The sequence below is a fragment of the Clinocottus analis genome, unplaced genomic scaffold (assembly GCF_023055335.1).
Source record: "Clinocottus analis isolate CAN_PGR_092001 unplaced genomic scaffold, fCliAna1.0.p SCAF_42, whole genome shotgun sequence".
In the NCBI taxonomy this organism is placed as follows: Eukaryota; Metazoa; Chordata; class Actinopteri; order Perciformes; family Cottidae; genus Clinocottus; species Clinocottus analis.
In genome coordinates this window covers 455,001-480,000 of record NW_027176176.1, presented here as the reverse complement: position 1 = coordinate 480,000, position 25,000 = coordinate 455,001, and the positions used below count along the sequence as shown (strand labels likewise).

The 25,000-nt window shown below is 47.4% G+C and overlaps 4 protein-coding genes and 1 long non-coding RNA gene across 6 annotated transcripts in view; 3 read left to right on the top strand and 2 right to left on the bottom strand.

The window, feature by feature from the left end:
• The window catches only part of LOC137801672 (dnaJ homolog subfamily C member 16-like), a 13,721-nt gene extending 4,773 nt beyond the window's left edge, over positions 1-8,948 (bottom strand). Inside the window, exons 1-7 of the mRNA XM_068599019.1 lie at positions 8,609-8,948; positions 8,462-8,528; positions 6,983-7,128; positions 3,537-3,712; positions 2,784-2,968; positions 2,573-2,677; positions 2,146-2,304 (exon numbers count right to left, since the gene is read on the bottom strand). Of these exons, the coding sequence (XP_068455120.1) occupies positions 2,146-2,304; positions 2,573-2,677; positions 2,784-2,968; positions 3,537-3,712; positions 6,983-7,128; positions 8,462-8,528; positions 8,609-8,775 (1,005 nt within the window). The 5' untranslated portion in view covers positions 8,776-8,948. The remainder of the gene's footprint in view (positions 1-2,145; positions 2,305-2,572; positions 2,678-2,783; positions 2,969-3,536; positions 3,713-6,982; positions 7,129-8,461; positions 8,529-8,608) is intronic.
• Positions 8,949-9,548: 600 nt separating this feature from the next.
• Positions 9,549-12,687, top strand: b3galt6 (UDP-Gal:betaGal beta 1,3-galactosyltransferase polypeptide 6). The gene is made up of 4 exons (XM_068599024.1): positions 9,549-9,634; positions 9,859-9,987; positions 10,185-11,305; positions 12,039-12,687. Exon 3 carries the CDS (start codon positions 10,208-10,210, stop codon positions 11,225-11,227), a length of 1,020 nt encoding a protein of 339 aa, XP_068455125.1. The 5' UTR covers positions 9,549-9,634; positions 9,859-9,987; positions 10,185-10,207; the 3' UTR covers positions 11,228-11,305; positions 12,039-12,687.
• Positions 12,688-13,429: 742 nt separating this feature from the next.
• LOC137801685 (uncharacterized) lies at positions 13,430-14,243 on the bottom strand. Its single transcript, XR_011079901.1, has 3 exons — positions 14,009-14,243; positions 13,651-13,680; positions 13,430-13,547 (listed from the first exon to the last, which is right to left on the bottom strand). It is a non-coding gene; the product is annotated as an uncharacterized lncRNA (long non-coding RNA).
• Positions 14,114-16,825, top strand: tmem167b (transmembrane protein 167B). Its single transcript, XM_068599031.1, has 3 exons — positions 14,114-14,237; positions 14,949-15,080; positions 15,507-16,825. The coding sequence occupies exons 1-3, from the start codon at positions 14,228-14,230 to the stop codon at positions 15,587-15,589; spliced, it is 225 nt and encodes a 74-aa protein (XP_068455132.1). The 5' UTR covers positions 14,114-14,227; the 3' UTR covers positions 15,590-16,825.
• Positions 16,826-17,545: 720 nt separating this feature from the next.
• Positions 17,546-25,000, top strand: part of mapk14b (mitogen-activated protein kinase 14b) — a 14,941-nt gene continuing 7,486 nt past the window's right edge. For both annotated transcript variants that reach the window (XM_068599023.1, XM_068599022.1), the window contains exons 1-3: positions 17,546-17,969; positions 22,680-22,809; positions 23,849-23,907. In XM_068599023.1, the coding sequence (XP_068455124.1) occupies positions 17,851-17,969; positions 22,680-22,809; positions 23,849-23,907 (308 nt within the window). In that variant the 5' untranslated portion in view covers positions 17,546-17,850. The remainder of the gene's footprint in view (positions 17,970-22,679; positions 22,810-23,848; positions 23,908-25,000) is intronic.

Genomic DNA, 25,000 nt, shown 5'->3' with positions numbered 1-25,000 from the left:
TAGTGAGGTGGGTCTGTACCTGGATGACGTCTACATGGCCCTAGTGAGGTGGGTCTGTACCTGGATGACGTCTACATGGCCCTAGTGAGGTGGGTCTGTACCTGGATGACGTCTACATGGCCCTAGTGAGGTGGGTCTGTACCTGGATGACGTCTACATGGCCCTAGTGAGGTGGGTCTGTACCTGGATGACGTCTACATGGCCCTAGTGAGGTGAGGTGGGTCTGTACCTGGATGACGTCTACATGGCCCTAGTGAGGTGAGGTGGGTCTGTACCTGGATGACGTCCACGGGGCCCTAGTGAGGTGGGTCTGTACCTGGATGACGTCTACATGGCCCTAGTGAGGTGGGTCTGTACCTGGATGACGTCTACATGGCCCTAGTGAGGTGGGTCTGTACCTGGATGACGTCTACATGGCCCTAGTGAGGTGGGTCTGTACCTGGATGACGTCTACATGGCCCTAGTGAGGTGGGTCTGTACCTGGATGACGTCCACGGGGCCCTAGTGAGGTGGGTCTGTACCTGGATGACGTCTACATGGCCCTAGTGAGGTGAGTCTGTACCTGGATGACGTCTACATGGCCCTAGTGAGGTGGGTCTGTACCTGGATGACGTCTACATGGCCCTAGTGAGGTGGGTCTGTACCTGGATGACGTCTACATGGCCCTAGTGAGGTGGGTCTGTACCTGGATGACGTCTACATGGCCCTAGTGAGGTGAGGTGGGTCTGTACCTGGATGACGTCTACATGGCCCTAGTGAGGTGGGTCTGTACCTGGATGACGTCTACATGGCCCTAGTGAGGTGGGTCTGTACCTGGATGACGTCTACATGGCCCTAGTGAGGTGGGTCTGTACCTGGATGACGTCTACATGGCCCTAGTGAGGTGGGTCTGTACCTGGATGACGTCTACATGGCCCTAGTGAGGTGGGTCTGTACCTGGATGACGTCTACATGGCCCTAGTGAGGTGGGTCTGTACCTGGATGACGTCTACATGGCCCTAGTGAGGTGGGTCTGTACCTGGATGACGTCCACGGGGCCCTAGTGAGGTGGGTCTGTACCTGGATGACGTCTACATGGCCCTAGTGAGGTGGGTCTGTACCTGGATGACGTCTACATGGCCCTAGTGAGGTGGGTCTGTACCTGGATGACGTCTACATGGCCCTAGTGAGGTGGGTCTGTACCTGGATGACGTCTACATGGCCCTAGTGAGGTGGGTCTGTACCTGGATGACGTCTACATGGCCCTAGTGAGGTGGGTCTGTACCTGGATGACGTCTACATGGCCCTAGTGAGGTGAGGTGGGTCTGTACCTGGATGACGTCTACATGGCCCTAGTGAGGTGAGGTGGGTCTGTACCTGGATGACGTCCACGGGGCCCTAGTGAGGTGGGTCTGTACCTGGATGACGTCTACATGGCCCTAGTGAGGTGGGTCTGTACCTGGATGACGTCTACATGGCCCTAGTGAGGTGGGTCTGTACCTGGATGACGTCTACATGGCCCTAGTGAGGTGGGTCTGTACCTGGATGACGTCTACATGGCCCTAGTGAGGTGGGTCTGTACCTGGATGACGTCCACGGGGCCCTAGTGAGGTGGGTCTGTACCTGGATGACGTCTACATGGCCCTAGTGAGGTGAGTCTGTACCTGGATGACGTCTACATGGCCCTAGTGAGGTGGGTCTGTACCTGGATGACGTCTACATGGCCCTAGTGAGGTGGGTCTGTACCTGGATGACGTCTACATGGCCCTAGTGAGGTGGGTCTGTACCTGGATGACGTCTACATGGCCCTAGTGAGGTGAGGTGGGTCTGTACCTGGATGACGTCTACATGGCCCTAGTGAGGTGGGTCTGTACCTGGATGACGTCTACATGGCCCTAGTGAGGTGGGTCTGTACCTGGATGACGTCTACATGGCCCTAGTGAGGTGGGTCTGTACCTGGATGACGTCTACATGGCCCTAGTGAGGTGGGTCTGTACCTGGATGACGTCTACATGGCCCTAGTGAGGTGGGTCTGTACCTGGATGACGTCTACATGGCCCTAGTGAGGTGGGTCTGTACCTGGATGACGTCTACATGGCCCTAGTGAGGTGAGTCTGTACCTGGATGACGTCTACATGGCCCTAGTGAGGTGAGGTGGGTCTGTACCTGGATGACGTCCACGGGGCGCTGCGTGTCCTCCTTGAACAGCAGCATGGTGGGAGCGTACGTGTTGATGTTGAACTGCCGCAGCAGCCGCGTGTTGTGGGCGTCGCCCTGGTCCACGAAGCCGAAGCGCACGTAGTCTCTGAAGGAGAACGCCGTCAGCTGGAGAGGGTCAGACGTCACACACACTCAAACAGCAGCACACACACCTGGAACTGTGGATCATTATGACGAGAACGTTCCTGGAATATTCTCTAGCAAACACATTTATTGACATTAGCTATCAAAACAATAAAGAACATTTGGTTGAGATCGCTTGAAGAGAATAATTCTGTCACAAAAGAGGAAATTTGATTAAAAAAATAGGGTTAGGGTGTAGTCTAAATAGTGCAACGCTGTGTGTGTGTGTGTGTGTGTGTGTGTGTCTCACCTTATACAGCAGAGGAACAATGGGGATTTGGTCAAACAAGAGGACGCTGGGCTTGTTTTCCACCCGCCAGCTCTCCAGGAAGCTCAGGTAGTTGTTGTCTGTGACCTGCAGGAATATGAATATATCATTTATCTATTTTACGGCCTTTCAGCTGCATTAAATACCAGTGCGCCTCCTGTAAACATATACAGCAGTATGTTGAGGCCGGTACCTTCTCCACCAGCCTCTGGGGCAGCAGGTCCTCGATGAACTGCCGCAGCAGCTCTCGGACCACCGGCTGATGGAAGAAGGTGACGCGTCCGTTCACCAGCCCGATGATGGAGGGCGCGCGGTGCGCTCCCAGCTGGTGGGCCAGGCGGCGCTCGTAGCCCAGGTCCACGATGCCGATGCCAACACCTGATGTCAGAGCACAGAGAGACCGCTATGACGCCGCAGAGCCATCGCACACGCTGACGTCTAAAGAGACGCCAACGTGAGCAGAACATGCCGGTCAAGTACAGACTCTAGTTCACATACTTCAACTGAGTCCAATAACAGACACGACAAACGTTCATCCTGCAGAGTGTGTTGTCTTTCAGCAAACAGAGGAGCGAGAACACTGGAGCACTGAGACCGCACCATGCTCAGGACGCCTTGTTGCAGGTACACCTGTACATGCTAATGCAGCCCATACACCTGTCCTGCTCGTTCATGCTACGTTAAGGCAAAAGCTACAGCCTATCCAAACTGGATTCCACTGGTTCTGACAGCAGAGCCACTGCGTACTTCATGTCTGCAGGGTTTTCCAGGTCGAGCCAATGAGTGACAGCAGCCTGAGGAGCAGAACACTGGACTCTGGACTTCTAATGGTCAGAATTAACAACTTTGAATTCCTCCCCCGAGTGACTCCTCCTCCTGAGTGACGACTCTGCTTGTAAAGAGCCTCCCTGCTACATTCAGGCCTCAGCGTGAGCACTGGACTCACCCAGCGGCTCCAGCTCCAGCACCGTCTCCTTCCACACCGGCTCGATGTGGACGCAGGCGAAGCACCACTCAGAGGTCACCTTGATGAGGTACGGCCTCCTGTGGCTGTCCGGCAGCACGTCGCTGTTGAACTGAGCGTGCTGCAGCAGGTACTTGCTGTCCGCAAAGTCCCTGGACCTGCAGGAGGGGAGGAAACCACACAGCGGCCGTTTGTAGGCGGAGCCTGAGGAGCGCCGTCTGGACAGGAACCATCAGCACAGCACTTGTGCACCTGCACCTGCATGTGTACCTGTACCTGTACCTGAACCTGCACTTGCATGTGTACCTGTACCTGTACCTGTACCTGCATGTGTACCTGTACCTGCATGTGTACCTGTGCATGCACCTGCATGTATACCTGCACCTGCATGTGTACCTGTACCTGAACCTGCACTTGCATGTGTACCTGTACCTGTACCTGCATGTGTACCTGTGCATGCACCTGCATGTGTACCTGTACCTGCACCTGCATGTGTACCTGTACCTGCATGTGTACCTGTGCATGCACCTGCATGTGTACTTGAACCTGCACCTGCATGTGTACCTGTACCTGCACGTGTACTTGAACCTGCACCTGCATGTGTACCTGTACCTGCATGTGTACCTGTACCTGCACGTGTACCTGTACTTGTACCTGCTTGTGTTCACTCTCTGACACAGAGATGGACGCATGACATCTTCCTACTCTACTTTATTAATAACAACATTTGTCAGTGATTCTTCTCTTTAAGTCTCAACATATAAAAAAACATTATACATCAAGCACATTGCTCTCTCTCATATGTGTCTGTTGCTCTCTCCCAGGTGTGTCTGTTGCTCTCCCTCAAGTGTGTCTGTTGCTCTCTCAGGTGTGTCTGTTGCTCTCTCAGGTGTGTCGGTTGCTCTCTCAGGTGTGTCTGTTCCTCTCTCTCTCAGGTGTGTCTGTTGCTCTCTCTCATGTGTGTCTGTTGCTCTCTCTCAGGTGTGTCTGTTGCTCTCTCTCAGGTGTGTCTGTTGCTCTCTCTGAGGTGTATCTGTTGCTCTCTCTCATGTGTGTCTGTTGCTCTCCCAGGTGTGTCTGTCGCTCTCTCTCAGGTGTGTCTGTTGCTCTCTCAGGTGTGTCTGTTGCTCTCTCAGGTGTGTCTGTTCCTCTCTCTCTCAGGTGTGTCTGTTCCTCTCTCTCAGGTGTGTCTGTTGCTCTCTCATATGTGTCTGTTGCTCTCTCTCATATGTGTCTGTTGCTCTCTCTCAGGTGTATCTGTTGCTCTCTTCAATGTGTGTCAGTTGCTCTCTCAGATGTGTGTCTGTTGCGCTCTCATATGTGTCTGTTGCTCTCCCAGGTGTGTCTGTTGCTCTCTCAAAGCTGTGTCAGTTGCTCTCTCTCAAGGTGTGGCTGTTGCTCTCTCGGATGAGTCTGTGGCTCTCTCTCAGGTGTGTCTGTTGCTCTCTCAGGTGTGTCTGTTGCTCTCCCAGTTGTGTCTGTGGCTCTCTCTCAGATGTGTCTGTTGCTCTCTCTCATGTGTGTCTGTTGCTCTCTCTCATGTGTGTCTGTTGCTCTCTCTCAGGTGTGTCTGTTGCGCTCTCTCAGATGTGTCTGTTGCTCTCTCTCATGTGTGTCTGTTGCTCTCTCTCATGTGTGTCTGTTGCTCTCTCTCATGTGTGTCTGTTGCTCTCTCTCATGTGTGTCTGTTGCTCTCTCTCAGGTGTGTCTGTTGCTCTCTCTCAGATGTGTCTGTTGCTCTCTCTCAGATGTGTCTGTTGCTCTGACGTGAGGGTCAGAGGTCAGAGGTCATGTACATATTGTAAAGAGTGTTTGTAATTCAAGATTTTGGGCTTAAAATACATTTTAATTTAATATAAACTTCTTGTTGAATCTACAGCCAGCAAACTATCTGTATTCTATTAATTAATACATGAATCTGTTATATATTAATCTGTCATCCATTAATCTGTAATTCATGAATCTGTAATTCATGAATCTGTCATACATTAATCTGTCATTCATTAATATGTCATATATTAATCTGTCGTACATTAATCTGTAATTCATTAATCTGTCATATATGAATCTGTCGTATATTAATCTGTCATACATTAATCTGTCATACATTAATCTGTCATATATTAATCTGTAATTCATTAATCTGTCATACATTAATCTGTCATATATTAATCTGTCATATATTAATCTGTCATTCATTAATATGTCATATATTAATCTGTCATTCATTAATATGTCGTATATTAATCTGTCATACATTAATCTGTCATTCATTAATATGTCATATATTAATCTGTCGTACATTAATCTGTAATTCATTAATCTGTCATATATGAATCTGTCGTATATTAATCTGTCATATATTAATCTGTCATACATTAATCTGTCATATATTAATCTGTAATTCATTAATCTGTCATACATTAATCTGTCATATATTAATCTGTCATATATTAATCTGTCATTCATTAATATGTCATATATTAATCTGTCATTCATTAATATGTCGTATATTAATCTGTCATACATTAATCTGTCATTCATTAATCTGTCATTCATTAATCTGTCGTACATTAATCTGTCGTACATTAATCTGTCGTACATTAATCTGTCATTCATTAATCTGTCATTCATTAATCTGTCATACATTAATCTGTCATCCATAACTATGTCATATATTAATCTGTCATTCATTAATATGTCATACATTAATATGTCATACATTAATCTGTCATCCATAACTATGTCATATATTAATCTGTCATATATTAATCTGTCATACATTAATCTGTCATATATTAATCTGTAATTCATTAATCTGTCATACATTAATCTGTCATATATTAATCTGTCATATATTAATCTGTCATTCATTAATATGTCATATATTAATCTGTCATTCATTAATATGTCATACATTAATCTGTCATACATTAATATGTCATACATTAATCTGTCATCCATAACTATGTCATATATTAATCTGTCGTACATTAATCTGTCATTCAATAATCTGGTGATTGGTGAGCAGTAGAGGTTTTCTAAACATGACCAGAGTTTGGGATTGGAGCAATATCTGCTGGCAACTAAAATCAGTGTGACAGGAGTTTTGTGGTTAATAATCTGTGACCAGAAGCCAACACAAGGGGGCGCACAGCCCACACCAGTCAGTGTGGACTGGAGCCAGCGGCATGCTGGGAAAACACGGCTCTGAGGCTGTGGAGTGAAACCCTCACAACTAACAGGAACAGGAGTTTTATCACGAGTGACAGAAAGAGGGACTTTGGTTCAAAGCTGCTGGTGCTTTGATCGTATAAATTATTATTATATTATCTTGTTTTGCTTTTACCAGGAGCCCCTCCTCTCCACATCAGATGTTCAGGCCTCACGAGAGGCGACCGGTTCAATGACAGACACCTGAGCCGTACCTGGGGAAGTGGAAGAACGACTCGTCAAAATAAAAGCTGTTATGGAAGCCTCGGAAACCTTGATGCTGAGACTGGCCGAAGGGCTGGTTCTCCTCCGTCTGCCCGAAGCGGTCGAAGTTAGAACGCCGCTCCTCATTGGACAGAATCTGTGGGAGGAAGAAAGACACCGGCGAGAGGACTGTGTTATAAAGTTATTCATGTTATATCACCTGCAGGAACACTGTTATGAATGTTATATCACCTGCATAAAGACTGTTATGAATGTTATATGTACTACATAAAGACTGGTATTCATGTTATGTCACCTGCAGGAACACTGTTATGAATGTTATGTCACCTGCATAAAGACTGTTATTCATGTTGTATCACCTGCATAAAGACTGTTATTCATGTTGTATTACCTGCATAAAGACTGTTATTCATGTTGTATTACCTGCATAAAGACTGTTATGAATGTTATATGTACTACATAAAGACTGTTATGAATGTTATGTCACCTGCATAAAGACTGTTATTCATGTTATATGTACTACATAAAGACTGGTATTCATGTTATATCACCTGCATAAAGACTGTTATGAATGTTATATGTACTACATAAAGACTGTTATTCATGTTATGTCACCTGCATAAAGACTGTTATTCATGTTATATGTACTACATAAAGACTGGTATTCATGTTGTATCACCTGCAGGAACACTGTTATGAATGTTGTATCACCTGCAGAAAGACTGTTATTCATGTTATATTACCTGCAGAAAGACTGTTATTCATGTTATATTACCTGCAGAAAGACTGTTATTCATGTTATATCACCTGCATAAAGACTGTTATTAATGTTATATCACCTGCATAAAGACTGTTATTAATGTTATATCACCTGCATAAAGACTGGTATTCATGTTATATCACCTGCATAAAGAGTGTTATGAATGTTATATGTACTACATAAAGACTGTTATTAATGTTATGTCACCTGCATAAAGACTGGTATTCATGTTATATCACCTGCATAAAGACTGTTATTAATGTTATATCACCTGCATAAAGACTGTTATTAATGTTATGTCACCTGCATAAAGACTGGTATTCATGTTATATCACCTGCATAAAGACTGTTATTAATGTTATATCACCTGCATAAAGAGTGTTATTCATGTTATATCACCTGCATAAAGTATAAAATACAGAAAGTGGGACAGACTCCGTGAGCCTCATGCCGGCTGTCAGCTGGACTCGGTATGAAATAGAGTCCACATGACATGTTAAGATAAGATAATCCTTTATTAGTCCTGCAGGGAAACGAAGGGGCTTTTCAGCGGCACAGTGTAACGAGCAAACAAGAGACATCGTAAAGAAGAAACACGTGTTATAAATGAGCATTAAAACCAGTAATACGTGCCCTCGTGTATGTCCAGAACAACTACTACTGTGTTCATACTGCACAGGTGTTACTGCTGTCATGCATCTGCACCCACCTCGTAGGACTTGGACACCTTGATGAACATGTCCTCAGCCTTCGGGTCCTTGTTCTTGTCCGGGTGCCTAGAGGAGCGCACACGGGACAGCGCGCATCAGTCGCGGCTCGTGCAGCGGTATACGCGCGCGCGCGCACAGACACTCACCACTCCTTGGCCAGGTTCTTGTACGCTTTCTTCACTTCGGCTTGGCTCGCGCCCCGGCCGACGCCCAGGATCCGGTAGGGGTCATGTTCGGAAGCCGCTGTCGCCAACAGCACGCTCAGGCTGAGCAGGAAGATGGCGAGCCGGAGGGGACAGGTCCCGGAAGCCATCGCTGCTCCGTCCTCCCGCGGCGCGGGACGCGCGCACACAGCTCGTCTGTTCCGGACGAAAGAGTCGAGCTCACAGCTTACGTGACGCGGCCCGTTGTCTGCTTGAAGGAGAGGTGAAATACAGGCGACATACTGCTGCTTTACCACGACGCCATTACTATCCTGCGCGTCATTACCGCAATGAAACAGCAGGTTTCCGCTTGCGTCTTTCACAATAAAAGCCCGCTTCAGATTCAGATTCAACTTCATTGTTTTTATTGCACAAGTACAAGACAACGACATGCAGTTTTAGCATCTAACTAGAAGTGCAAAGAAGCAGTAAAATTACAGTGCAATGTGCTAGATGAATGACAGAACAAATATGAATAAGATAAATAATAAAAAAGAAAAATAGCAGCATGAGTAGGATAATAATATAGACAGTATGAACACTATATTCATTGAGTATGAAATGCAGGATATGTACACTATATATCCTGCATTTTATACCCACTGATAATACTGTTTATTATTAAATTATTATTAAAATACATACATGTGACATTATTTATATATATATATAGACATACATACATACACACATACATACATACATACATACATACATACATACATACATACATACATACTGGTGAAATATTCTAAATATTTTTGAAGATTTATATAATTTTATGTTTTTGATGTTGTGGACATGCTTTTATTTTGAAGGAAGATAATGTAACGTCCGGTCTCTCCAACGCAAGACACTAGAGCTAATGCGCATGCGCCCATCAGCAGCTGTCCACAAGCTGCCACCCCTCCATTTCATTATCCGTCATAAAACAATATTATATATATTATTTTCATATGCCATATTTAGGTAAGAAATGATTTCCACTGCTCCATTATTATTGTTTATATAACGGTACGTGTAATACCGTAATATGTAGTTGTGATGTCATAACAGCTCTCGGCAAAATTAGCACATTTCCTCTTGTGTAGGTTGTATGTTCTAATACTAATAAGTGTTATAAAAGCAATCAAGAAAAGAAAAATTGTTATTTATTCATTTTACTTCCGGTTCCGGTCCGTCCCTCCGCGCAGAAGTGGGTTGTTTTCCTCAGAAGACTTGAAGATGGACGCAGGGACACCTGGCTGCGCGAGCTAACCTGCGTGTTGGGACCTCTCACGTCACGTGCAGCAGCCCGGGACAGGAGCCTCTCACGCGCTCAGGTAACACATCCTCCGCTGCGGCACGTGACGTTCTGCACGGTTCAACCAGCGCGCCATCTTTTCTGCCCCTCATGCATGTTTGTTTACGTTGCACATATTCCTCCCTGCCGTCCTCCTTCAGCCCGCGTGCTGCAGAGGAGCGTGTTGTCTCAAGCTGTTGTGTGATGATTAACTAGATGATGTCCCAATCTTTGTAGTGTTTCACCTCGGACTCGGCACCATGAATCTGTTCCGGTTAGTGTGCCGCCACAAGACGGCCCTGGTCATCGGCACTGTGTGCAGCTTCGCTGTGGTTCTGGTCTTCTTGGCTAAATGCACCTCAGAAACCCTGAAACAAGCCCACCAGGACCCTCCGGGCCTCGCCCCCCGTGCCAGCGCCCTACAGTCCCGTCCGGAGCAGCAGAACCCCTCGTCCGTGTCCAAAGACCTGTCGGCGTTCCTCGTGGTCCTCATCACAACCGGGCCCAAGTACACGGAGCGGAGGAGCATCATCCGCAGCACCTGGCTGGCCAAGCGGGACTCTGACGTTCTGGCCATGTTCGTGGTGGGAACTCAGGGTCTGTCCGGTGAGGACCAGCAGAACCTGAACACGGAGCAAGGCCGGCACAAGGACCTGCTGCTGCTGCCGGAGCTGCGAGACTCTTACGAGAACCTGACGCTCAAGCTGCTGCACATGTACTCCTGGCTGGACCAGAACGTGGAGTTCAAGTTCGTCCTGAAGGCGGACGACGACACGTTTGCTCGCCTGGAGCTCCTGAAGGACGAGCTGAAGGGCAAAGAGCCCACCCTGTTGTACTGGGGCTTCTTCTCGGGCCGAGGCCGAGTGAAGACGGCCGGCAAGTGGCGGGAAAGCTCCTGGGAGCTCTGTGACTACTACCTGCCCTACGCGCTGGGCGGCGGCTACGTCCTCTCGGCCGACCTGGTGCACTACGTGCGCCTGAACGCCGGCTTCTTCAAGACGTGGCAGAGCGAGGACGTGTCGCTGGGCGCCTGGCTGGCCCCGGTGGACGTACGGCGGACGCACGACACGCGCTTTGACACGGAGTATAAATCCCGTGGCTGCAACAACAAATACTTGGTGACACACAAGCAGAGTCTGGAGGACATGTTGGAAAAGCACCAGACTCTGCAGCGCGACGGCCGGCTCTGCAAAGAGGAGGTGAAGCTGCGCCTGTCCTACGTGTACGACTGGAGCGTGCCGCCCTCGCAGTGCTGCCAGAGGAAGGACGGCATCCCTTAACCCTCGTATCATGTCCCAGCAGCACCTGCATGGGCCTCTGGTCCGTCTGCTGCAGCTGAAGGGACACGTTTCCTCCAGGTGAAGGGACACGTTTCCTCCAGGTGAAGGGACACGTTTCCTCCAGGTGAAGGGACACGTTTCCTCCAGCTGAAGGGACACGTTTCCTCCAGCTGAAGGGACACGTTTCCTCCAGCTGAAGGGACACGTTTCCTCCAGCTGAAGTGACACGTTTCCTCCAGCTGAAGGGACACGTTTCCTCCAGCTGAAGGGACACGTTTCCTTCAGGTGAAGGGACACGTTTCCTCCAGGTGAAGGGACACGTTTCCTCCAGGTGAAGGGACACGTTTCCTCCAGGTGAAGGGACACGTTTTCTCTAGGTGAAGGGACACCTTTTCTCTAGGTGAAGGGACACGTTTTCTTCAGGTGAAGGGACACGTTTTCTTCAGGTGAAGGGACACGTTTCCTTCAGGGTCACCGTGTAAAGTTCTGTAACCAGACAACAACGTTATTGCCTTCAAGTTGAGTAAAAAGCATCTCATTTCATTATTGTTACAAGAACAGAAAAAAGTCAAACGTCATCACGTTGGTCGAGCTATTTTCTTTTCCCGTCTGATTTCAACGGTTTTAAAAGGCTTTAACAATCATTATAGTGTTCTTTGTAGAATAGCTCATTGTGTTTTGGTCGGGTCTGACGTGTGTTGTCTGCTTCCTTGGGTCTGGACTCTGTAACGTCTCACAGCTTCACTGGTGTCCTGATGATGGAAACGTGTCCCAGAGACTGAAGCCCTGCTCCTCTGTGCTCTCTCCTCAGCACCGCTCCGGTCTGCTGCTGCACCTGCAGCATTGTGGGATGTTTCCAGGTGGTTCTGTGTGCACGGAGCAGCGCAGACGGGAGACTCTTACCTGCCATGATGTCTACATGTTTTGTGAAAGCAATTTAAATTGTATCGGTATTTAATTTATTGTTAACTTATTCTGCAGCTGGAGGTTTGTGTTTATAGGATCAGAGGTTTGTGTGTTTGGAGGTGAACAGAATGTGTTTCATTCAGCCTTTTATTCCTCCTTTATGAGGACATTTACAATCAAACGCTCACTTCCATCTACTGAGAGGAAATGTCCAGTTCTGTTAAATGTCTGTTTGCAGAGTCAGAAACTTGATATCGACTACCAGCTGGCACTTGGTCACTTTTTAAAAAACAAGGAATATAGTTTTAATGTCCATGAATGGTGTTGTGTGTTTGCTGAAGTGAAGCTCTCTCCTGAGCGTCCTTCATCCTTCGTGTTCTGACCCGAGACGCCGAGCAGCCTCATCACTCGCCCACAGCTCCTCCTGACGGCCGCTACGTTTAGTTCATTCTGACTCCAGTTGTCACCAGCAGGTTGTCTCCTCTGTCTGTTTGTCTTCTGTCCATGGTCAGCCTCCCTCCATGTTTTATTACAAAATAAATGTATTCTTGTCACTTCTGTTCTGATGTATACATTTGTTTCAGTGTGTCAGTCAAACGCATACAAGCTGTAAGGTTCTCTACGAAGTGCAGAAGAAGACTTGATGAAATGTTTTCTAAACAATATTAAAATAACATCACCTAACTTATACTTCCTCTTCATATCTAGGAGTTATTCTCCTGTAAAACTCTTGAGTTTAATATTTGGTAACACTGAGTCAAACATCTGAGGTCACATGGGCCATGTTCATGTTAGCGCTCGTGAAGAGATTATTACAATCTGAGATGAAAGCAGCGGTCAAACTGGTCCTAAGTTCTCCTGCATGGGACTTGACCCCACACGAGCATCCTCTTGTCCTCTGGCTCTGGTCGTCAGGAGGAAAAGCTCTGCTACGTCTCAGGTTCCTCACATGAACAAACCGATACCACATGCATGGATCCTGGACCACCTCACCAACCGTCCACAGTATGTACAAATACGATAGTGTGAGTCAGACCTGGTGTCCTGCAGCACAGGGTTCCCACAAGGAACCGTTCTGGGTCCTTTCCTCTTTTCCACATACACCTCAGACTTCAAACACATCTCTGATAACTGAACCAGGACTTTATAGGATGGTGCCAGAGGAACCGCCTCCAGATAAACGGCATCACGACCGCCGACAGGAGGAGACGGGACAAACTGGTAAAGAAGGCCAGCAGTGCTGAGGTGTTCCCTGGACCCTAACCCTGGGAGACAGGAGGCTGATGCTAAGCTATCGCCTGGTGATCCACGCCTGCCAGCCCATGCAGGACTCTGCAGCTCCTTTCTCCCCGGTGTGTGAAGGAGACTCCTCTCCTGGATCCGCTCCGTCCTCTGGTTGGTTTAGTTTTCCTGCCTTACCGGGAATAGTTTTATTTATTCAGAAATCTCTTTCAGCTTCATGAACCAAACTCACAAAACACAAGCAAGATCCCTCACAATAGTATTAATTATCTTACTTGTATCGCTGTCTGGAAAAAAGATTTAAACTGTAAAAATAAAAAGTGAAAGTTAAAAATATAAAATGTTAAAAATATCTATATTTTATATATATATATATATATATATATATATATATATATATATATATATATATATATATATATATATACATATATATATATATATACATATATATATATATATATATATATATATATATATACATATATATATATATATACATATATATATATATATATATATATATATATACATATATATATATATATATATATATATATATATATATATATATATAGAACTGAATCAGAATTATGTTTAACCCCCCAAAACTTTTCATAAACGTATTTTTACCTCGAACACATTGTTGAAGTTTAACATCAAATCTTTTTCCAACACTCGGCCTGCAGCTGCTGTTCTCCGGCCGCCCACGAGGGGGCACTGATGCTAGAAGCTTGAGACGCTCTGAAACCGGAAATGACCACCGAGTAGACTGTCTCCACTTTCTGTTCCATGGTGGGCTGCTGATTTAGGAAACAGTCATTTAACGGCGTCAAAAAGCAAACTGCGAATATGACGAATGGTAAGTGTGTCGTGTTGCTCAGCGAGGAGGGCGCGCGCGCTCGAGCTGGCGGACGAGCGCGCGACCTGGATGAGTGTGACGTGGCCTGTTAGCCTGTCAGTATGTTAGCATGTTAGCATGTTATCTGTCAGTCTGTTATCATGTTATCTGTCAGTCTCTTAGCCTGTTTGTTAGCATGTTAGCCTGTTATCCGTCAGTCTATAAGCCTGTCCGTATGTTGGGATGTTATCTGTCTGTTAGCCTGTCCGTATGTTAGCATGTTATCTGTCTGTTAGCCTGTCCGTATGTTAGCATGTTATCTGTCTGTTAGCCTGTCCTTATGTTAGCATGTTATCTGTCTGTTAGCCTGTCCGTATGTTAGCATGTTATCTGTCTGTTAGCCTGTCCGTATGTTGGGATGTTATCTGTCTGTTAGCCTGTCCGTATGTTAGCATGTTATCTGTCTGTTAGCCTGTCCGTATGTTAGCATGTTATCTGTCTGTTAGCCTGTCCGTATGTTAGCATGTTATCTGTCTGTTAGCCTGTCCGTATGTTAGCATGTCATCTGTCAGTAAAAAAATGTTAAACTAACAGACTGTTTAACAGACTACGTGTTTTGTTTTGAGCTGAATATGTATTGCACTCGGCTACCTTGCAGGTGAAGCAGACTGACATTATTATTATTATTATTATTATTATTATTATTATTATTATTATTATTATCTTCCTTAGTGTACTCCTTCGATGGCATCCTGACTTTTGGGCTGCTGTTCATCTGCACGTGTGCGTACCTCAAGAAGGTACCTCGCCTCAACAGCTGGCTGCTGTCAGAGAAGAAAGGAGTGTGGGGTGTCTTCTACAAAGGTAGATGTCTTCAACACACACACCACACACACACACACACACACACACACACACACACACACACACACACACACACACACACACCTGTATTTTCTACACTTCATGTTCCTGTGAGAAAACCTAAAACCGGAGAAGTTATTCCTTAACTCATTCTATTGTAATGGCCCAGCCTGTTGTTCTTGTTGTTAGCTCCACCTGCGTTCTTCAAGCTTAAAGAAGGTAACATGTGCAATGGGGAAAAGGCAGATGTGTGTAGCGGTAAACAAATGAAAAAAGCCTGAAAGCTCCAAGTCAGAAGCTAACTCTGTCAGTGTTTCATCTCCAACACAAGGCTTTGTTGTACATAGTTCACGTTGAATGTAATATGTTTATACATTGACTGTTCAATGTTCTTCTCTCCTCCTTATCCTCCGTCTCTCTTCTCAGCTGCGGTGATTGGGACGCGGCTCCACATTGCCGTGGCTGTTTCCTGCTTGCTCATGGGTTTCTACGTCGTCTTCTTCAAATGATAGTCCGGCCGGGACGGGACACTGAACGGGTGCCGGCTGAGATGGACCGTGGTCGTGAGCTCATCCTCGTTAGGGGAAACTTCTTGGATCGCCTGAGCGATGAAAGCCCTCTGGCCCCGTGGAGCCGTGAGACGGACCAGCCGGTGGTCGGGTCCATCACTCCTCCCGTGACATTTGTATGCACGACAGACATTAAGGGCATCCAGAATCTACTCCGCGGTTATTACAGAGGAGCCGCACGGTTGGGTCACATGGTATCATTCTGTTGTAGGGTAACACTGTTTGTTGTCTCCATACACACCCCACCATATTTACATTGAAGGATGCGGAAGATGGAGGGGCAGTGTGTGCGTTGTACCTCTACACAACCTAAAATTAGCCAGAATGTATATATTTGGAAAAAGATATGACCAGTAGAGATTTGTCAGTGAAAATGATGAATTGTTTTTTTTTCTGTATCCCTCTTGTGTCGAGGTGTAGGGAACAAACAAAGCTAATATTTAAAGCCGTTCTAGTGTACACTATATTTGACCTTTTCTCAACAGTGCTGTGTGGCATGTCTTGAAGGAGCTGTATGCAGAAGGCAGCGTCTGGGCCGCGATCCCACGTGGAGGTCGTCATCCACCTCATGAGCGCTGCTCCCCGCTCGCTGCAGGGCAGCGGCCATTAGCAGAGGGGCATGAACACAAGAGGAGGCGGGGGAAGGAATGTGGGCGGTTTTACAGACGAAATGGACTCGCATGCTCTAACGTGCACACGGCCGGCTACCAGAACCAGAGGCTCGTGTTACAACACTAACAGGAAGTGGGACCACAGGCTCTGCTCAGGAAGCCGCTGTGTTCATGTTATGAATGTGTGATGCAGCTCCTTCAAGCTTTGCTTTAGGGTTGAAATACACATGTTGCACAGGTGTATGCTGTATTTACTCTGACATCTAATACTTTAACATGTTTTAAACGTCACAAACACGTGAAGACACGTAGGAGACAAAGTTCTACTGCAACTGTAGAGTAAAGAATAACTTTGACATGTTGTAAAATTAGATCTCTATGTCCGACTTGCCTAAACATTTATATAATTTAAATGCAATGCCAAATAGTGATGGTGCCTCTTATCCCATCTTAATTACATAGTTATTCTGAGTTTAATTCTGCCACTTTATGTTACATTTTTAAAGGATGAAATTGTTTCAAGAGGGGAAGCAATGCAATTTTTATTAAAATATTATTCGGACGATTTCTGTGTTTGTGGTCTTATTCAATGTATCGCACAAGTCCCTTTTATGTTTTATTGATTTCATTTGAGTCCTTGTTTTGCTGTTAGCTTCGTTCTTCCTGTCGAGCCTCATGTGGACGAGTCCTTCCTGATGCTGAAGGCGAGTAAAGCACGCTGCATGTTATGTTGTCTTGCTAATATGATGTTTGTCCCCTGAAGCCACACAACTTGTTTCCCATCTTTTTTATTCTTCTCCCCACAAACAGATCAAATATTAATGAGTTATTTTCTAACAGCCTGTGACTGAAGGTCAGCCATAATTCATCTATGACATTTAGCTTCTAGCATCACATCACCTGATTGTAGTGATCCTTCATCTTTGATGACGTAGTTCTACAAACGGCCACGCCTTGCTTCAGCCGTGTGATGCATGACGTCACACATTGACGGACACTGCAGCTATCAATCTGTTTTATACGATGAGATGTTATTCTGCTGTGTCTGAGCTGTTCATCTGTATTTAACCACCTAACTATAATCTATATATAGTAATGCACAATGTTCAGTCAGATGGTATTACATGACGTCATCACATCACATCAGCAGCTCGGGCTTCCCCTGCTGTTCTCCTGCCGTGCACTCAGTTCTCGCGAGAAAAAACATTGTTGACGGGAGCGTTGATCGACGAAGGGACGTGCGCGGTCACGTGTCCGCGCGCGCCCAGCAGAGCGAGCGAGAGAACAGCGCGAACAACATCAGCTCGCGCTCCCCGGCTGCTTCCTGGCTGCGCGCTCCGGCAGAGGAAGTTGTCTCCGAGCGCCCCGACGCACGCGGACCGCTGCTGGGGGGCTTTGTGCGCAACTGCACACCAACTGCACACAATCTGCACACAATCTGCACGAGCGTGCGGCTGAAGTCGTGCGTGTCGGACCCGCTCAGCCCGCGGGCTCCCGGCAGCAGCAGCAGCGCGTCGTGCCGCGCGGGGCGGAGAGAGACAGCACAAGTTTCCGCTTGTTGGGCGCTACGCGGCGGGGCGATCCGCAGGAATGTCGCAGAAGGAGAGACCCACTTTCTACCGGCAGGAGCTCAACAAAACCGCGTGGGAGGTCCCGGAGCGGTACCAGAACCTCTCCCCGGTGGGCTCCGGGGCGTACGGGTCCGTCTGGTAAGCAGTTGTTGCGGGGTGCTACCGGCAGCGCGGCGCGTTGCACAACGGGCTCCTCCACCCACAGAGGCCCGCCACAGGCACCTCCCCACGGGCTGCGGGCCACCCGCGAAGGCGGACCCGGGGGGGGGGGGGGGGTGTTTACATCCTCACTGGGCTGCTATGAGATGAGACACCGTGCACCTTCGGGTGGTTCGCGTCTCTTCGTTGGGTAGGAGGAGGGAGGAATGGGGAGGGGGGGGGGGGGGCGCTGTAAACACACGTGATGCCCGGACAGGACCAGACCCCACCAGACCAGACGGGCCGCTCTGGCCCCGGGTACCGGGCTGAGTGTTCCTCGTGGCTTCCTCTGCAGGAGAAGTGGCCCCGCGTGCGGGTCCCCGCGTGCGGGTCCCAGCAGCACGAGCCTCCACTACAGCAGCAGGCCGTCCTGCACGCGCAGCCTGCTGCTGCACCCTGCATGCATTATGCATTTTCTAGTCGGGTGCAGCCTGCAGAGTACCAGAAGGTCACGTGGTTTTCAGAAAGCAGGCCCCCTCGCGCACAGTGAGAGCTTTCTACAGGAGCCCATTCGACGACACCGATGACTCTAGAATGATGTCACCCTTTCCCGTTGTGGTACACCCGTGACTCACAGTCCCGAGGTTAGGCAGTGAGTTTACTCTCATGGAGTCATGGAGGAGGACTTTATTCACACAATATGTATTTACTTCCACATCTTTAACTGTTGACGGGTGCTTTTTGCAGTTTTTACAGTTGTTGGTGGTGAATGAACAGTTAGAATTGTGAGTGAAGTGGATGCTTTGGAGCTGCAGGAGTTGTGTAGTTGTGTAGTTGTGTAGATCCCTTCTCACACTGGAGATCAAACCCTGCTGAGGCCCTGAGGTCAAACCCAGGGCATCGCCTGTTGAGGCAGATTAAACATTTATAGATGTTCAACCTCCTTCCTTCATATCTTTGTCTCCAGTCATGTTTTTGAATATGTTCAAGAGAGTGTGATGAAGGCAAATGCAGGAACAGCCTTCAGCGGCGATGCTGCTCAGTTCATTTCATGATGAGAGCCCCTCATCAGGACCAGGGAGCTTCAGCACCTCATCGGATCGAAGGATTCCCAAATATTTCCTCCCCAAACGTGCCGGCTGCTCCGTCACCTGCTGCTGCTTTGTAGTTTCACCTGAGGACATTCCTTGTGTTCTGTAGGAGGTCTGGACCAGGGGGAGGAGTCAGGAGGTCCTTGTGACCACAGTCTGCGTCGTCAGAATGAAGCCTTGAAGTCTCAGGACGGTGTTTCTCACCTGCAGCGTGTCGCTGTGGTCAGCTCTCTTTCAACTATTCCACATGTTACGTATTGAAGCATGAGCTTGTAAAAGACGTTCTCCATCGAGCTGTCACTTGGCGTCAGCAGGTTCTCTTGGTTCTGACCGTGGTTCTGCTTCCTGCTCGTCAGGAAGCAGAACCACGTGGCGCCGCGTCACGAGGTGCTCAGCGAGCTGCGCGCAGCACCACGAGCACTGAAATCAATCGCTAATCTGCAGCAGAGGAATGCATCGAGCTGCAGAACAATATGTTTGGTTTTGATGTATCATAACAGTCATTTCACAGACTTTACCAAGCAGCTTATGCACAGACGCTGAAAGACTTGAACATTACCAGACATTTAATAACACAATGTAAAGAGGATTTCATACATATTCACTGCACATCTACACAGTTATTGATCAGAACGTTGTGTAGGAACTTTCTCCTGCTTTCCTTCAGACATTCACATATTTCATATTTGCTTCTTAAAACACGTTAACATTTACAAAAAGGTCTCTGTGCTTCTGCTCAAGACGCTCTGCTGCCTGCACTGGTGAATATTAGAATATGTAGTGTCTGGTCTCGCTTAATGAAACCAATGTGATATTAATATAATAATTATAATTATAATTATAATAACAGCTAATCTGGGAGGCGGTGCAACTTGTGGTGCGTTCGGCTGACGCGCTCGTGGTTCAAACCACCGCGACTCGTCAGCTCAACAGGAGCTCACGCTTCAACCAGCAGCTACAGGATTCAGTCTGTGACGTCACCAGAGAAGAAGAGTGGTGATGTCACCAGAGAAGAAGAGTGGTGATGTCACCAGAGAAGAAGAGTGGTGATGTCACCAGAGAAGAAGAGTGGTGATGTCACCAGAGAAGAAGAGTGGTGATGTCACCAGAGAAGAAGAGTGGTGATCAGCTGCAGACGCCGTGCTGCTGAGATGCAAAGAGAGAAACCTTTTGAAATGAATGAAAGCTGCACTCGTTCTCCTGCGTTCTGCTTTGCTTCATCACTGCAGAGCAAACTGGAAACCATCTTGTGTTCATGTGATGATGAAGATGAAGCTGTAAACCCTGCTGGTGTTGCTCCTGCTGTGTCAACACAGTTATCTCACTCACGAGGTCGTCGAGGCTCCTAAACCGAGCCAGATTAAATCATAATGCTGCTCGCTTCACAGCCCTGAGAGGAACAGCTCACGTCCTGCAGGAAGCAGCTGAGGCACGATGAAGATGAAGGTGCATCAGTCTGTTTTAATGCACACGGATGTTGTGGTGACATTTTCTCTGTGTGCTGGTTTCACACGTGTGAAACGTGACGTCATGTTTCTGATGTGAGAGTTGAGTTGAAATGTGTTTCAAGTCCAGATGACGGATATCGACCTGCTGAAACACTCAGGATGTAGACATGACGCTCTGCATGCGCTCCTCCTCCTTCTGAGGACGCTCCTCCCTCATAGGAGGCTCCTCCCTCATAGGACGCTCCTCCCTCCTAAGAGGCTCCTCCCTCATAGGAGGCTCCTTTCTCATAGGAGGCTCCTCCCTCATGAGGAGGCTCCTTTCTCATAGGAGGCTCCTCCCTCATAAGGAGGCTCCTCCCTCCTAAGAGGCTCCTCCCTCATAGAAGGCTCCTCCTTCCTAAGAGGCTCCTCCCTCCTAGGAGGCTCCTCCCTCCTAGGAGGCTCCTCCCTCATAGGAGGCTCCTCCCCCATGAGGAGGCTCCTCCCCCATGAGGAGGCTCCTCCCCCATGAGGAGGCTCCTCCCCCATGAGGAGGCTCCTCTCTCCTAGGAGGCTCCTCTCTCCGAGGAGGCTCCTCCCTCCTAAGAGGCTCCTCCCTCATAGAAGGCTCCTCCTTCCTAAGAGGCTCCTCCCTCATGAGGAGGCTCCTCCCTCCTAGGAGGCTCCTCCCTCATAGGAGGCTCCTCCCTCCTAAGAGGCTCCTCCCTCATAGGAGGCTCCTTCGTCCTAGGAGGCTCCTCCCTCCTAAGAGGCTCCTCCCTCATAGGAGGCTCCTCCCTCATGAGAAGGCTCCTCCCTCATGAGAGGCTCCTCCCTCATGAGAGGCTCCTCCCTCATGAGGAGGCTCCTCCCTCATGAGAGGCCCTCCCTCATGAGGAGGCTCCTCCCTCATGAGAGGCTCCTCCTTCATGAGGAGGCTCCTCCCTCATGAGGAGGCTCCTCTCTCCTAGGAGGCTCCTCTCTCCTAGGAGGCTCCTCCCTCATGAGGAGGCTCCTCTCTCCTAGGAGGCTCCTCCCTCATGAGGAGGCTCCTCCCTCATGAGGAGGCTCCTCCCTCTACAGTTCATGTTTTCCTGCTCGTCTCTTATTGCACTTCCATTTATTGCAGACTAATTGGACGCTGTATGCTTAGACCCCTCTTGTTTGTCCTGCAGATTAGCGTGTGTGTGTGTGTGTGTGTGTGTGTGTGTGTGTGTGTGTGTGTGTGCTTCAGCCTTGGTGTAGTATGTTTACTGAGTGACACACAGCAGTGCTGCTGCAGGCCTGGAGCAGCGAGTCCAGAGGGTGTGTGAGATTATCTGTGAGCAGCTGGAAAGAAACACTCTGCTTATCTTCATGTCCTCGTGGTGGATGTGTGTCACTGTGCGCCCTGCGCACACCGCTCTTCATGAAAAGTGTTCGTGTGGTGAGCTGGACCTCCACGGCTTCATTCTGTGCATCAGGGAGAAGGTCCTCTGGTTGTAGAGAGTTCTGATCCGATGGAGGTCTGGGATGTTGTTGCAGACTGTGAAGCTCTGAGGATCCTTTGTGACTTTGTGATTTGGTGCAATACAAGATAAACAGCACCTGACTGACTCGCCCACCAACGGGCTGCTGCTCCCAGTCACAGGTCCACAGTTCAAAGCAGCAGCTTGTGCAACCTGTTGAAGGGAAATGACTCTCTCTCTTCCAGTAACACAGCGACAGCAGGGCCTCGACCTCTGCACTGAAAGGTCACCGTGCACTTACCCTGCTGTTGTCCATGCTCTCTGGAGCAGCTGGTGTCTTTCTCCTGGTCCTTCCCTTCACTCCCAGTAACCTGGCTCTGTGCTGCTGTTGCTCCAGTGAAGGTAAAGATAAGAGACTGACTTCACTGGATTTGCTCAAATCAGCTTTGCATTTGCAGCTTTGATGGTTATTTCGTTTGTGTTGATTCATTCGTCCTTTATCCAAGCCCTGAGTAAACAAGGGGAACTCCTGGGTGGGCTTCACTCTCTCGTCCTGCTCAGTCTTGTCCTCAGGCCTCAGGCTGCAGGGTGAGAAGCTCACCACACTGAGGGTGTGCAGCTCTCAGCTCTGGTGACTGGCTGAAGGCCGCCTGAGCCCGTTCCTCCGGCCTGAAGAAAGGAAATGTTCCCGTCTCACATGAGGAGTGTTCTTCAGCTCATGTGTCTCTGGTCTCTGTGTTGCAGCTCGGTGTATGACGTGAAGACGGGCCTGAAGATCGCAGTGAAGAAGCTGTCCAGACCTTTCCAGTCCATCATCCACGCCAAGAGAACCTACAGAGAGCTGCGTCTGCTCAAGCACATGAAGCACGAGAACGTGAGCGTGTGTGTGTGTGTGTGTGTGTGTGTGTGTGTGTGTGTGTGCGTCACAGTGTAACCCAGCAGCAGTGGTCCGTGTGTGTGTCACATGCTCCTGCTCTGCTTCATGAAGCTGTGGTGCAGCAGCAGCTGCTCTGCTGGTGATGCTTCATTTGAAGGTTTTCTGGGTTCGTTCTGATCATTCAGAGTCGTGTCACAAGCTGCAGCTCCGTCCGGTTGTTCTTGAGATCATGAACGAGCACGTTGCACTTCCTGTTTCTCCGTAACGGAGCGCTGCATGAGCTGCACGGCCCGGCGGCGGCTGCCTCTGCAGAGGCTGCGTGTTGCCAGGAGACTCCCTGCGTTCTGGGTAGGAGAGCCAGCGAGGACCAATCAGCTGATTGTTGTGGCTGCAGCTGACCAATCAGCTGTGGCTGTGTGTGCTGTGTGGGCGGGCTGCTGCTGCAACACAGCCTCTCTCCAGAGGGCAGGGTGGCACACACACACACACACACACACACACACACACACACACACACACACACACACACACACACACACACACGTGATAATCCTCTCGTATGCATCCTGTCTTTGTCCTCTTTCTCTCTTTTTCTGCTCAGTTCAAACAGAAAACAGTCTGTTTGTGCTCGTAATCATCTCACGCTACTTTGTCACGTTGACACGTTGTTTTGTTGTTGTCGTTTTGTTGTTGTCGTTGTGTTGTTGTCGTTTTGTCGTTGTCGTTTTGTCATCTCAAAGTTTAAACTTCACCAGACGATGTTCGCTGCTTCCTCTGATTCATTCTGTTGTTATCGGATCATTTATGTGACGACACAAACTACCCAAACAGAGCTTGTGTGTGTGTGTGTGTGTGTGTGTGTGTGTGTGTGTGTATATAAATGATCGTTCTTTATTGTCAGTTTGTTGTTTTGCATTGAAAGCACGTTCGCTAATATTGAAGTTCATCAAATGTTTTTTTTCCTCAAACTGTGTGTGTGTGTGTGTGTGTGTGTGTGTGTGTGTGTGTGTGTGTGTGTGTGTGCGTGTGTCTGCAGGTCATCGGCCTGCTGGACGTCTTCACACCAGCTACCAGCCTGGAGGAGTTCAACGACGTGTAAGTCTTCTGTTCATAACTCATAACTTCATGTGAGTCCAGCGACCGGCAGGTGTTACCAAGGTGATGCAGCTCACAGCTAGTCTCCATGGCAACCTGTGTGTGTGTGTGTGTGTGTGTGTGTGTGTGTGTGTGTGTGTGTGTGTGTGTGTGTGTGTGTGACCAGCAATAAGAGCGTCTGTGCAGCCAATCCTCTGAAGAGAAGCACATGTTTTTACACGTGTGTGGTCATGCTGCTCATGTTGGGTTCTATTATAGATCATATGTATAATGTATGATCAATATAACTCTATAAACCTGTAGTTTATAGAGTTATATAGATCATACATTATACATATGATCTATATAACTCTATAAACCTGTAGTTTATAGAGTTATATAGATCATACATTATACATATGATCTATATAACTCTATAAACCTGTAGTTTATAGAGTTATATAGATCATACATTATACATATGATCTATATAACTCTATAAACCTGTAGTTTATAGAGTTATATAGATCATACATTATACATATGATCTATATAACTCTATAAACCTGTAGTTTATAGAGTTATATAGATCATACATTATACATATGATCTATATAACTCTATAAACCTGTAGTTTATAGAGTTATATAGATCATACATGATACATATGATCTATATAACTCTATAAACCTGTAGTTTATAGAGTTATTATAGCTCATACATTATACATATGAGTTATAATAACTCTATAAACCTGTAGTTTATAGAGTTATTATAGCTCATACATTATACATATGATCTATATAACTCTATAAACCTGTAGTTTATAGAGTTATATAGATCATACATTATACATATGATCTATATAACTCTATAAACCTGTAGTTTATAGAGTTATTATAGCTCATACATGATACATATGAGTTATAATAACTCTATAAACCTCTAGTTTATAGAGTTATTATAGCTCATACATTATACATATGAGTTATAATAACTCTATAAACCTGTAGTTTATAGAGTTATTATAGCTCATACATTATACATATGATCTATATAACTCTATAAACCTGTAGTTTATAGAGTTATATAGATCATACATTATACATATGAT